This window comes from Pongo abelii, chromosome 2, assembly GCF_028885655.2.
Source record: "Pongo abelii isolate AG06213 chromosome 2, NHGRI_mPonAbe1-v2.0_pri, whole genome shotgun sequence".
Taxonomy (NCBI): domain Eukaryota; kingdom Metazoa; phylum Chordata; class Mammalia; order Primates; family Hominidae; genus Pongo; species Pongo abelii.
In genome coordinates, this window is record NC_085928.1 from 151,800,279 (window position 1) to 151,814,285 (window position 14,007).

The following is a 14,007-nucleotide window of genomic DNA, read 5'->3' on the forward strand; positions in this document are numbered from 1 at the left end:
AAATCTTGTTTTGTTTTGGTTTACCTTAATTTTTTTTAAAAAATAGATTTAGGGGGTACAAATGTAGTTACATGGATATACTACATAGTGGTGAAGTGTGGACTTTAGTGTACCCATTGCCTGAATAGTATACATTGTACCCAGTAGGTCATTTCTCATCCCTCACATCCCTCTTACCATCCCATCTTTTGAAATCTCTAATGTCTATTATTCCACTCTGTATGTCCATGTTTAGCTCCCACTTATAAATGAGAACATGTGATATCTGACTTTCTGTTTCTGAATTATTTCACTTAGGATAATGGCCCCCAGTTCCATTAATGTTGCTGCAAGATACATGATTTCATTCTTTTTATGGCTGGATAGTATTACATGGTGTGTGTATAGGATAGTAGTACATGGTGTGTGTATACACACACACACACACACACGCATACCCACACACATGTTCTTTATCCAATCATCCACTGATGGACACTTAGGTTGATTCCATATCTTTGCTACTGTGAATAGTGCTGTGATAAACATACAAATGCAGGCATACTTTTTATATAATGATTTCTTTTCCTGGGGTAGATACCCAGAAGTGAGATTGCTGGATCATCGTTCTATTTTTATAGTTCTATTTTTAGCTCTTTGAGAAATCACCATACTGTTTTCATACAGGTTGTACTAATTTACATTCCAACCAACAGTGTATAAACACTCCCTTTTTGCCACATCCTTGCCAAAATCTGTTTTTCGACTTTTTAATAATAGCCATTCCGCCTGGTATGAGATGGTATCTCATTGTGGCCCTAAAATCTGCACTTCTCTGGTAATTAGTAATGTTGAACATTTTTTTCATGTTTGTTGGCAACCCCTTGAGATGTCTTCTTTTGAGAAATGTTCACTCATGACCTTTGCCTGTTTTTAATGGGGTTATCTGTTTTTTACTTGTTGAGTTCCTTATAGATTCTGGATATTTAGTCCTTTGTCAGATACATAGTTTGCAAATACTGTAGATTGTCTGTTTACTCTGTTGATTATTTCTTTCGCTCTGCAGGAGCTTTTTAGTTTAGTTAAGTCCCATTTGTCTATTTTTGTTTTTGTTGCATTTGCTTTTGAGATTAGTCATAAATCTTTGGCTAGGCCAATGTCCAGAAGTTTTTCGTAGGGTTTCTTATAGGATTTTTATTGTTTCAGGTCTTACATTTAAGACTCATTTCATGAGTTCTCTATATATTCTGGATATTCTTTATCAGATATATCATTAGGAAGTATTTTCTCTTATTCTGTGAGTTACCTTTTTCACTCTTGTTATTGTCTTTTGATGCACAAAATGTTAGAATTTCCATGAAGTACAATTTGTCCATGTTTTCTTTCGTGGCCTGTGCTTCTGGTGTCATATCCCAGAAATCACTGCCAAATCCAATGTTGTGAAGCTTCTGCCCTAAGTTTTCTTCTAAGACTTTTATAGTTTTAGGCCTTATCTTACATTTAGGTATTTGATCCATTTTGAGTTAATTTTCATATATTATGTTAGGTAAGGGCTAACTTCATTCTTTAAAATGTGAATATCCAGTTACCCAGCACCATTTGCTGAAAGATCATCCACTTCCTTTTTTTTTTTTTTTTTTTTTTTTGAGATGGAGTCTCACTCTGTTGCCCAGGCTGGAATGCAGTGGTGTGATCTTGGCTCACTGCAACTTCTGCCTCCCAGGTTCAAGCAATTCTCCTGCCTCAGGCTCCCGAGTAGCTGTGATTACAGGTGCATGTCATCATGTCCAGCTAATTTTTTGTATTTTTAGTAAAGACAGGGTTTCACCATGTTGGCCAGGCTGGTCTTGAACTCCTGACCTCAAGCGATCCGCCCGCCTCGGCCTCCGAAAATGCTGGGATTACAGGCATGAGCCATTGCGCCCGGCTATCCACTTCCAATTGAATGGTCTTGACAACTTGTCAAAAAGTATTTTGAACATGTATGCAAGGGTTTATTTTTGGGCTCTCTATTCTATTCCATTGGGATTTTGATAGGAATTGCACTGAATTTGTAGACTGCTATGGATAGTATTGAGATCATAACAATATTAAGTTTTCCAATCCACGAACAGAGTGTGTTTCTATTTGTCTTTCTACATGTCTTTCAGCAACATTTTGTAGTTTTCAGTGTATAAGCACATCATTTCCTTTGTTACTTTTATTCCTAAGCATTTTATTAATTTTGATACTATAAATAGTTTTGATACTATCACAGTTTTCTTAATTTCCTTTTCAGATTTTTCACTGTTAGTGTATAAAAATACAACTGATTTTTGTGAGTTGATTTTGTATTCTGCAACTTTCCTGCATTTATTAATTGGGATTTTTTGTGGAATCTTTAGGGTTTTCTACTATAAGATCATATCATCTGCAAACGGATACTGCTTTACTTCTTCCCTTCTAATTTAGATGTCTTTTATTTATTTATTTTTCTTGCTTAATTGCTCTCGACAGAACTTCCATTACTGTGCTGAATAGAAGTGGTGAAAGCAGGCATCTTTGCCTTGGCACTGATTTTAGAAAAAACTGCTTTCTGTTTTAGGTTAGAGGGTATCAAGAACTGGATATAAAGAGAACAAAACAACTTTCTTGCGGTCAGTAGGTCTCAAAGTGCAGTCTGGGGATAGCTGAGGGTCTGTGAGACCCTTTTAGGGAGGCACTGAGATCAAAACTATTTTCATAATTATATATGCATATATTTTTTAGAGTTGGGGTCTCACTCTGTTGCCCCAGCTGGAGTACAGTGGTGTGATCAAGCCTCACTGTAGCCAACTACCAGGTTTAAGCAATCCTCCCACATCAGTCTCCTGAATAGCTGATAATATAGGTGGGTACTACCACGCTTAGCTGTTTTTAAAGTGTTTTTAGAGATGCTGGTTGGGCGCAGTGGCTCATGCCTGTAATCCTAGCAATCTGGGAGGCTGAGGCAGGCAGATCACCTGAGGTCAGGAGCGTGAGACTAGCCTGGCCAACATGGTGAACCCTGTCTCTACTAAAAATACAAAAATTAGCCAGGTGGGGTTGCGCGTGCCTGTAGTCCCAGCTACTCAGGAGGCAGGAGAATCGCTTGAACCTGGGAGGTGGAAGCTGCAGTGAGCCCGTGCCACCGCACTCTAGCCTGGCCGACAGAGCGAGGTTCTGTCTCCAAACAAAAAAAAAAAAAAAATTTTTTTTAGAGACTAAAAAAATTTTTAGTAGAGACAACCGTGTCTCTACTAAATACAAAAATTAGCCGAGTGTGGTGGCGTGCACCTGTAATCCCAGCTACTCAGGAGGCTGAGGCAGGATAATCGCTAGAACCTGGGAGGCGGAGGTTGCAGTGAGCCGAGATCGCAGCACTGCACTCCAGCCTGGGCGACAGAGCGAGACTCTGTCTCAAAAAAAAAAGAGATGAGGTCTTGCCCAGGCTGATCTCAAACTACTGAGCTCAAGTGATCCTTCTGCCTCAGCCTCCTGAGTTGTAGGGCTTACAGGTGTGAGCCACTGCACCTAGCTCATGATAATATTGAGGTGCTATGCCCTTTTTCGCATTACTTTTTCTTATTTCCTACTTTCTCACAAGTATATGGAGGACAAAATGTTTATTGTTAAGGTTTCAGATTCCACACTGCAAGATTCCACACTGCAACTAACCTTAAACAAAATACCACTCTTAAGGTTTTTTTTGTTTTGTTTTGTTTTTAAATGGAGTTTTGCTCTGTCATGCGCCACCACACCCGGCTAATTTTTGTATTTTTAGCAGAGATGAGGTTTCACCACGCTGGCCAGGCTGGTCTCAAACTCCTTACCTCAAGTGATCCGCCTGCCTTGGCCTCCTAAAGTGCTGGGATTACAGACGTGAGATACCATGCCTGGCCCACTTTTAAGTTTTAATGTAATATTAAAGTATAGCCAAAACTATCTGAAAAGGCTATTAAGATTCTCTTCATTTTTCTAATTTTGTATCTGTATGAGGTAATATATTTCTACAAAAAAACACATATCACTAGGGATTGACAGTATTACGCAGACAGGAGAATCTAGCTTCTCCTATTACTATTGCGGTGAGAAGGATTTTTAAAATGTAGAGCAGGAAGGGCATGGTGGCATGTGCCTGTAATCCTAGCACTTTGGGAAGCCAAGGTGAGAAGATTGCTTGAAGCCAGCCTGGGCAACAAAATGACACCCCATCTCTTTAAAAAAAAAAAATTCGAGTAATATCACTCTTCTAACTAAATTTTTTAAGTAGTTAATATTTTTTACTATTATTTTCTTTTGTTTCTAGTTTTATGAATACATAATTATAATACACATTTATGGGGTACATGTGATATTTTGATACAAGAATACAATGTATAATGATCAAATCAGAGTAACTGAGATATTCATCACCTCAAGTATTTATCATTTTTGCTGTGTTAGGAACATTTCAATTCCACTCTTCTGGTTATTTTAAAATATACATTATTGGTTTTTTTTTTTCAGTCTTTTTATTTTTTATTATTTTTATTTTTATTTTTTACTATACTTTAAGTTTTAGGGTACATGTGCACAACGTGCATGTTTGCTACATATACATGTGCCATGTTGGTGTGATTTACCTGTTAACTCTTCATTTAACATTAGGTATATCTCCTAATGCTATCCCTCCCCGCTCCCCCTACCCCACAACAGGCCCCAGAGAGTGATGTTCCCCTTCCTGTGTCCATGTGTTCTCATTGTTCAATTCCCACCTATGAGTGAGAACATGTGGTGTTTGGCCTTTTGTCCTTGCGATAGTTTGCTGAGAATGATGGTTTCCAGCTTCATCCATGGCCCTACAAAGGACATGAACTCATCATTTTTTATGGCTGCATAGTATTCCATGGTGTATATCTGCCACATTTTCTTAATCCAGTCTATTGTTGTTGGACATTTGGGTTGGTTCCAAGTCTTTGCTATTGTGAATAGTGCCGCAATAAACATACGTGTGCAAGTGTCTTTATAGCAGCATGTTTTATAATCCTTTGGGTATATATCCAGTAATGGGATGGTTGGGTCAAATGGTATTTCTAGTTCTAGATCCCTGAGGAAACGCCACACTGACTTCCACAATGGTTGAACTAGTTTACAGTCCCACCAACAGTGTAAAAGTGTTCCTATTTCCCCACATCCTCTCCAGCACCTGTTGTTTCCTGACTTTTTAATGATCGCCATTCTAACTGGTGTGAGATGATATCTCACTGTGGTTTTGATCTGCATTTCTCTGATGGCCAGTGATGATGAGCATTTTTTCATGTGTCTTTTGGCTGCATAAATGTCTTCTTTTGAGAAGCGTATATCTTGAGAAGTGTGTGTGTGTATATATATATATATACACACACACACACACACACACACACATTTTCTTCATCCATTTATCCACTGATGGACACTTAGGTTGATTTTGTATCTTGGCTTTTGTGAATAGCACTGCAATAAACATGAGAGGACACATATCTCTTACATATACTGATATTTTTTCTTTTGGACCTATACCCAGCAGTGGAATTGCTGGATCATATGGTAGCTCTATTTTTATCTTTTTGAGCAATTTCCATACTGTATGTCCTTCATAGTGGCTGCACTAATTTACGTTTCCACCAACAATGTATGAGGGTTTCCCTTTCTCTGCATCCTTACCAGCATCCATCATTGCCTGTTTTTTATTTTTTGGTAAAAGCCATTTTAATTGGAGATATATCATTGTAGTTTTGATTTGCATTTCTCTAATGTAGTGATGTTGAGCATTTTTTCATATACCTGTTGGTCATTTGTATGTTTTCTTTTTAGAAATGTTTGTTGAGATCATTTGCCCATCAAAAATTTTTATAGTATTTTATTTTTTAAAAATTCAACTTTTGTTTGAGATATGGGGGTATACGTGCAGGTTTGTTACATGGGTATATTTGCCCACTATCAAATGGGATTTTTTGTTTTTTTTCTCTTATTGTTTGAGCTCCTTAAATATTCTGGCTATTAATATCTTGTCAGATGGGTAGTTTGCAAATATTTTCTCCTCTTCCGTGTATTGTCTTTTCACTTTGTTGACTGTTTCCTTTGTTGTGCAGAAGCTTTTTAAGCTTGATGTGATACCGTTTATGCATTTTTGCTTTAGTTGCCTGTGCTTTTGATGTCTTACTTATCTTTGCCCAAATCAATGTACTGGAGTGTTTCCCCAGTGTTTACTTCCAGCAGTTTAATAGCTACAGATGTAACATTTAAGTCTTTAATCCATTTTGATTTGATTTTTGAAAATGGTGAGAGATAGGCATTTAGTTTCATTCCCTTAAATATGGATATCTAGTTGTCCCAGGACCATTTACTGAAGGGGCTGTTCTTTCCCTAACATATGTTCTTGTCATCTTTATAAAAAATAAGTTGACTGTAACTGCATGGATTTATTTCTGGATTCTCTATTCTGTTCCATTGGTCTCTGTCTGTTTTTATGCCAGTACCATGTTGTTTTGGTTATATAACTTTGCAGTATAATGCCTCCAGCTTTGTTCACTTTGCTCTGGATTGCTGTAGCTATTCAGGGTCGTGTGTGGTTCAAGATAAATTTTAGGATTTTTTTTTTTCTATTTCTGTGAAGGGTACTTTGAGAGGAGTTGCACTGAATCTGCAGATTGCTTGGGGGTGGTATAGACATTTTAACAATATTGATTCTTCCAATACATGAACATGGACAATCTTTCCATTTCTTTGTGTCTTCTTCAATTTCTTGCATCATTGTTTTATAATAAGTTTTCATTGTAGAGATCTTTCACTGCTTTGGTTAACTTGATTAATTTCTAGGTATTTTATTTTATTTGTAGCTATTCTGCAGGGGATTAACTTCTTGGTTTTTCAGATTGTTTGTTGTCAGTATATAGAAATGTGACTGATTGTATGTTGATTTTGTATCCTACAACTTCACTGAATTTATCAATTCTAATAGTTTTTTTCTAAATATAAGATTATATTGTCTACAAACAAGAGTAGTTTGACCCTTCTTTACCCTTTTGGATGCCTTTTATTTCTGTTGTCTAATTGCTCTGGTAAGAATTTCCAGTACTATATTAACAGTGGTGAAAGTGGGCATCCTTGTCTTGTTTCCAGAATTTAAAGGAAAGGATTTCATTTTTCCCCCATTCAGTATACTAGCTGTGGGTTTGTTGTTGTTTATTATGTTGAGGTATGTTCCTTCTATACCCAGTTTGTTGAGAGCTGTTATCATAAAGAGATGCTGAATTTTATCACTTTTTCAGTAAGTATTGAAACGATCATATGGTTTTTGTTCATTTTGTTGATGTGTCACAGTTATTGACTGCATATATTTAAACATCCTTGCATACCTGGGATGAATCCCACTTGATCATGATGAATTATCTTTTTAATGTGCTGTTGAATTCAATTCACTAGCATTGTGTTGGAGATTTTTATATCTACTTCATCAGATATATCGGCCTGTAGTTCTCATTTTTTGTGATGTCTTTCTTTGGTTTTGGTATCAGGGTAATACTGGCAAGTTTAGAAGTATTTTCTCCTCCTCAAGTTTTTGGAACAGTCTGAGTAGAACTGTTACTAGCTCTTCTTTCAGTGTTTGGCAGAATTCAGTAGTGAAAACACCAGGTCTTGGTCTACTTTGATAGGAGGCTTTTTACTACTGCTTCCATCGTGTTAATGTTGTTCTATTCAAGTTTTGGATTTCTTCATGGTTCAATCTTGCTATGTTTTTATGTGTCTCGGAATTCATCCATTTCTTCTAAGTTTTCCAATTTACTGCATATAGTTGCTCATAATAGTCTCTAAAATATTTTGAATTTCTGTGTTATCGGATGTAATGACTCCTTTTTCATCCCTGATTTTATTTATATGGATATTCTCTCTTTTACAGTCTGGCTAAAGGTTTGTTGATTTCGCTTATCTTTTCAAAAAAAACCAACTTTTTCTTTCATCGATCTTTTGTACTATTTTTAGTATCAATTCATTAATTTCTGCCCCAATCTTTATCATTCCTTTTCTTCTAATAATTTTGGGTTTGGTTTCCTCTTGCTTTTCTAGTTATTATTTATTTAAAAAATTTGTATAAACGTAAGGGGTGCAAGTGCAATTTTGTTACATGGATTTACTGCAGAGTGGTAAAGTCTGGGCTTTTCTTATATTCATCACCTGAATTATGTACATTGCATACATTGCAGCCATCAAGTAATTTCTCACCATCTACTCCCTGCCCATCCTCCACCCTTCCAAGTCTCTAATGTCTATTATTTCACACTCTAGATCCCTATGTACACATTATTTAGCTCCCACTTACAAATGAGAACATGCGGTATCTGAGTTGTTTGCTTAAGATAATGGCCTCAGTTCCATCCATGTTGCTGTGAAAGACATGGTTTCATTCTTTTTTAAAATGTCTGAACAATATTCCATTGTGTATATATACACCACATTTTCTTTATCCAATCATCCGTAGATGGACACTTAGGTTGATTCTACATCTTGGCTATTGTGACTAGTGCTGCAATATACATACAAATCAGGTATCTTTTTTATACAATTTCTTTTCCTTTAGATAGATACCCAGTAGTGTGACTGCTGGAACTAATTCTTCGAGACACACTGTTAGGTTGTTTATTTGAAGTGTCTGTACTTTTTGGATGTAGGGATTTATTGCTATAATCTTCCCTCCTAGTACTACTTTTGCTGTATCTTATAGGTTTTGGTATGTTGTGTTTCCATTTTCATTTGTTTCAGGAAAATTTAAAATTTTCGATTAATTTCTTCATTGACCCAAGGGCCATTCAGAAACATAATGTTTAATCTCCATTTATTTGTATAGTTTCCAAAGTTCCTCTTGTTATTGATTTCTGGTTTTATTTCATTATGGTCAGAAAATATACTTGATTGAATTTTAATTTTTTGAATTTTGTGAGACTTGTTTTGTGGCTTAACATTTGGTCTATCCTTGAGAATGTTCCATTTGTTGAGGAAAAGAATGTATATTCTACAGCTGTTGGATGAAATGTTCTACAGATGTCTATTAGGTGAAAGTTATTTTTAATCAACAACGGATTAATAAACATATAGGTTTACTTGTAATTTTATATATATATATGTATGTATGTTTCAGAGACAAGGTCTTGCTCTGTTGCCCAGGCTGGAGTACAATGGCATAATCATGGCTCACTGAAGTCCTGGCCTCCTGAGCTTCCGTCCTCCTGCCTCAGCCTCGTGAGCAGCTGGGACTACAGGCTCACAACACACATGGCTAATTTTATTTTTATATTCTTTTGTAGAGATGAGGTCTTGCTATGTTGCCCAGGCTGGTCTTGAACTCCCAGCCTCAAGCTGTCCTCCTGCCTTGGCCTCTCAAAGTGCTGAGATTACAGGCATGACCCACTACAACTGGCCAATTTTTTTAAATTTCAAACATAGTAAATATGGATATAAGTAAACAAAATTTCTTTGGGGTCCTCCAAAAAAAGTGTGGAGTTTCTGAGACCAAAAAGTTTGAAAATTGCTACTGTAGGCCAAGATCCCTGGCTCTATTAGTTTGAGGAATCTTGCCAGGATACCTGCTGCCCAGTTCCTCCCTGTCAGCTTCTCTTAGGCTTTGGTTATGTATAAATATTAGAGCTAGGGTAAGAAGCATAAATCTATGCTGCTCATAAAGTTAAGAAAAATAGGCCCCATTACATTTTTTCTAGCTAAACATTTTCAACCAATTTATTTAAGCTTAACGTTAAATAATTTATATAAATAGAACAGTAGTATACTATACCTGTGGCGTCCTAAGAAAGGAGAAATCAGGTTGTGGCATTCCAACAAGGGAACAAATTCGAGAAAGTTCAGTTACTGGTGTGGATACAGGAGGGATCTGGCTGGGGGCAGGCCAACACACATTGTCCATAGACTGAACATTATGGTACTCATTAGCACTGTGAGGCCTGTTCACATAAGATGCTACCAAAAAAAGAGAAAAGAGTCTATCTGTATTAATAAAATACTATCTCAAATTATGCACTTATTGTAGGGTTTTACAGAAGAGCAAGCAGGAAACTGCTAAAAAGTGAAGTGAATTGCTCAAGGCCACCCATTATTAAATAACAGAATCAGGATTTCAGGTAGCTCTAGTTCCAAATCCTGGACTCTAGCAGTACAATCTGCCATCCAAGTGACTGTTAGCTTACCTTCAGTGGTCCTCTGGCCACGCACCTTATAAATTTGGTCAAAAAGCTTGAGAAATTCAGTTAGATGCTATAGAGCCACCAACTGCATTAAAAAGATGAGTCTTCCATGAAGCACATATAAACAACTATTTAGTACTTCCTAAAATTATTGTGACTTCAGTAAAGGTTTTTGGATGAGTATAATGATAAACTATTAAGATAAAGATTTTAAAATATAAGTATCTAACTGCCAAAAATTAAAACCTTGAGCAGCTAATGACTACATGGTACTGCTACAGGTAAAATTTGAACAAACAAATGGCTTTCTTGTTTTGCAGAAGTAAGAAGAGAAAAATAAAAGAATGAATAAACAAATGGCTTTCTTGAGCTGAAATATAATTAATTCTTAAGTTTTGAAGTTTTGGCTTCCACCTCAATTCTTGCAATTCCGCCTTACATTCTGAGACACATGGATGAATATTTTTGTGGCTCTGAAATAATATTTCTTAAAAGTTTTTTTTGAAATTGTCTTCTAAGTGTTTTTATATGGAAGATGATTTTAAAATTCTGAGTGTTCACATTCTTTATGATTAACAAACTCACTAATAGAACAAAAGCATACCTCACTGAAGAATTAATCCAAACTTCCTACTAATATAGATTAAAAAAGCAGTTAAGTGGCTTGCTCAAAGTCACAGAGCCAGTTAGTTCTATATCAGGGGCTGGATTCTGAGCTAGTGACCCTAAGACTCTAAAGCCTATGAGTTTTTTTTTTTTCCTATACTGAAATAAAGTAAAACTTACTTGTTTTTGACAATGGGACCATCTTTATCTAATTTTGTCTTAAAATTTATTTGGTTCTATTTCAGGAGCATGTCTGTCACTATAATAAATAATCAGTTTCCTAATACTTTTTGGAATTTTTAATTAATTATCACTGGAATATAAATGGGGTTAGGTTCTGCTTTCATTCCAGGTTTTGTTTTTGTTTTGACAGAGTTTCGCTCTTGTTGCCCAGGCTCGAGTGTGATGGCGTGATCTCGGCTCACTGCAACCTCCACCTCCCGAGTTCAAGCGATTCTCCTGATTCAGCCTCTGAAGTAGCTGGGATTACAGCTACTTGGTGGCGCCTGCCACCACGCCCAGCTAATTTTTTGTATTTTTAGTAGAGAGGGAGTTTCACCATGTTGGCCAGGCTGGTCTCAAACTCCTGACCTCAGGTGATCCACCCGCCTTGGCCTCTCAAAGTGCTGGGATTACAGACGTGGGCCAATGCGCCCAGCCAATTCCAGGTTTTGACCTTTAATACGCTTAGATCTGCTTATTCCAAAATGTTTTTTACTTCTCTGAGAAACTTCTGCCCACATCCACTTTTGTATCAGTCATTCTTCCTGGCTGCCTTTAGCAGATCATTATACAGATAAAATGCTAAAGTATAGAGGACATTCAGGGTAGGAACAAACATGGCAGATATTTACTGAAATCCAGTTATGTGCCAGATGTTATGCTATAGGCTTTACAGACTTAAGATTATGACCCACTTTCCTATATCTAACTCTATTAATGATTTTTAATTGATTTTGTAGATTTTTCTATGTTTACAATGGTTAGGTTATTTTAACATAATATTAATATCAATTATTAGCACCTACAATGTGTTGGACATAGTGCTGTTTTATATTTATACATGTTATATAATTACCATAAGTAATTTGCAATGTATTATTCTTATTTTATAAATAAGAAACAAGATTTCAGAAAAGTTAAATAATGTATTTAAGTTACATGATCATTTTTAAATTACTGAGGACAAAAGCTAGAATGCGTAAACTTTTAAAGGTTTGGATGTCTACAGAATGAATATCTATAACACTACAATTAAGTAATCACAAGAAGACATTTAGTGACTGTAGATCTATTGGTTACATGGTTGTATTATTATTGTTCTTTTTGTTTTTTGAGACAGGGTCTATCTCTGTCGCCCAGGTTAGAGTGCAGTGGCGTGATCTTGGCTCACTGCAACCTCCGCCTCCTAGGCTCAAGCAATCCTACCACATCAGCCTCCCCAGTAGCTGGGACTACAGGCACACACCATCACACCTAGATAACTTTTGTATTTTTTAGAGAGACAGAGTTTCCGCCATGTTTCCCAGGCTGGTCTTGAACTCCTGAGCTCAAGTGATCCGCCTGCCTCAGCTTCCCAAAGTTCTGGGATTACAGGCATGAGCCACACCTGGCCAGTTATATTATTATATAACTGAAACAAGTATAAAAATTATAGTTTTAAGAATAAAAGTAGTTTTGGGCCAGGTGTGGTGGCATATACCTGTAATCCCAGCACTTTGGGAGGCTGAGGTGAGAGGATTGCTTGAGGTTAGAAGTTTGAGACCAGCCTGGCCAACATGGCGAGACACCATCTGTAAAATAAATAAATATATTAAAATAAAAGTAGTTTTATCTTTAAAAGTACACGATTAAAAAGAACCAAATGAATTGAATTTTTAAAATGATATTATTGGTAATAGTACTTAGTTTACTTACCTAATTTCTTATTTTGTTTAGGCTGAGAGGGTAATCCATATTCATCTCTTCTGTTAGAGGAAACAGGGATTTCATTACCAATCTGTTTGATTTCATTCTTACGGTCCACAGTGTTAGAGCCATCAATTTTTAGAATTTCTTTAAGCATCCGTGTTCCCTTCTTTTTGAAAATGATTCACATGGAGATGGTGAGGGTGAAGAGAAGAAAGTCAACATTACATCTATAGAACTTATTGATGTTTCTTGGAAAGAATTCCATTGTTAACAATTAAGACATTAACTACATTCAGATAGAAACTGAAAAAAAAAACCCAACACCCACATTTCTGAAATAGAAATGATACTTATCCTCCTGCTTCACTTTCATCCCAGTTACCTAGTAGCAGTGTTTGAAAAGCAGGGGAACTGTGGTCTAAAGAGAAAAAGTATGGCTAAATTGCCCAGGGCAGCCTGGTTTCCTCACAAGATGACAATAATGATGTAACATACCAGCCTCCATGAGGGCAGTGCTTGAACACTTGCATGGGATATGTCTGCATGGTCAACAGTCGAGAAATTACCATAGTAAGAAAGTTCCTACAAAATACGAACCATGGCAAATGACTGTGGTGACAAATGCTCTTCACTTGGAGGCTCCCCATGATGAGATGACTGTACTTCATTTTCTTTGGAGATAGTCAAAGATGCTAAAAAGTTCTCAATTCCAGAGTTAGGCTAAAAGAATAAATATTTTGGGCATGAAGATGAACGTATAATACAAGAACACAGAAAAAGCTGAGTTTTATGTACAAAAATGGTCATTCGATTTTCACTCAATCATCTTCCCAGGTGTTAAAGTTTGGGAAGAGAATTGGAATAAATAGTTTTTTACCTTATCAATAGCATTGGGATAACCAGTCACAACCTTTTGGGTTTCTGAGACTTCTGGACTTTCATTTCTCTTCAATAGCTTAATATTATATTTGGCAGGCCCTTCCAAAGTCTATAAAAAAAGTAAGAATAAACTTTTTGTGCAAATATATTTATAGTTAATATGTAATAGTGTTCTAAATAAATTGTTGCAAAAAATTTTATGTGCTATTTTCCCTTTTATATCAAAAGAAAAGGGGGCCTATAAACTTGGATGGGGAAAATTACACCTTAATCTTCATTAACCTCTCAATGAGATTTAGCATTTCCTGCAATTATGAATATAGGCAACAAACCACTTATATGGTCTGCATGTTTGTATTCCCCCAAAATTCTTCTGTTAAAATCCTAACTCCTAATGGGATCATATTAGGAGGTGGGGCCT

The 14,007-nt window shown here is 36.3% G+C and overlaps 1 protein-coding gene across 11 annotated transcripts in view; it reads right to left on the minus strand.

The window, feature by feature from the left end:
* The window catches only part of XRN1 (5'-3' exoribonuclease 1), a 134,509-nt gene that overhangs the window by 12,901 nt on the left and 107,601 nt on the right, over positions 1–14,007 (minus strand). For 4 of the 11 annotated variants that reach the window (XM_024245011.3, XM_054552795.2, XM_063722255.1 and 1 more), the window contains exons 35-38: positions 13,585–13,695; positions 13,305–13,427; positions 12,714–12,873; positions 9,785–9,966 (exon numbers count right to left, since the gene is read on the minus strand). In XM_024245011.3, the coding sequence (XP_024100779.2) occupies positions 9,785–9,966; positions 12,714–12,873; positions 13,305–13,427; positions 13,585–13,695 (576 nt within the window). Of the gene's footprint in view, positions 1–9,784; positions 9,967–12,713; positions 12,874–13,304; positions 13,428–13,584; positions 13,696–14,007 lie in introns of those variants that run through there. The other 7 variants (XM_063722256.1, XM_009239377.4, XM_024245012.3 and 4 more) reach the window with 4 other exon arrangements.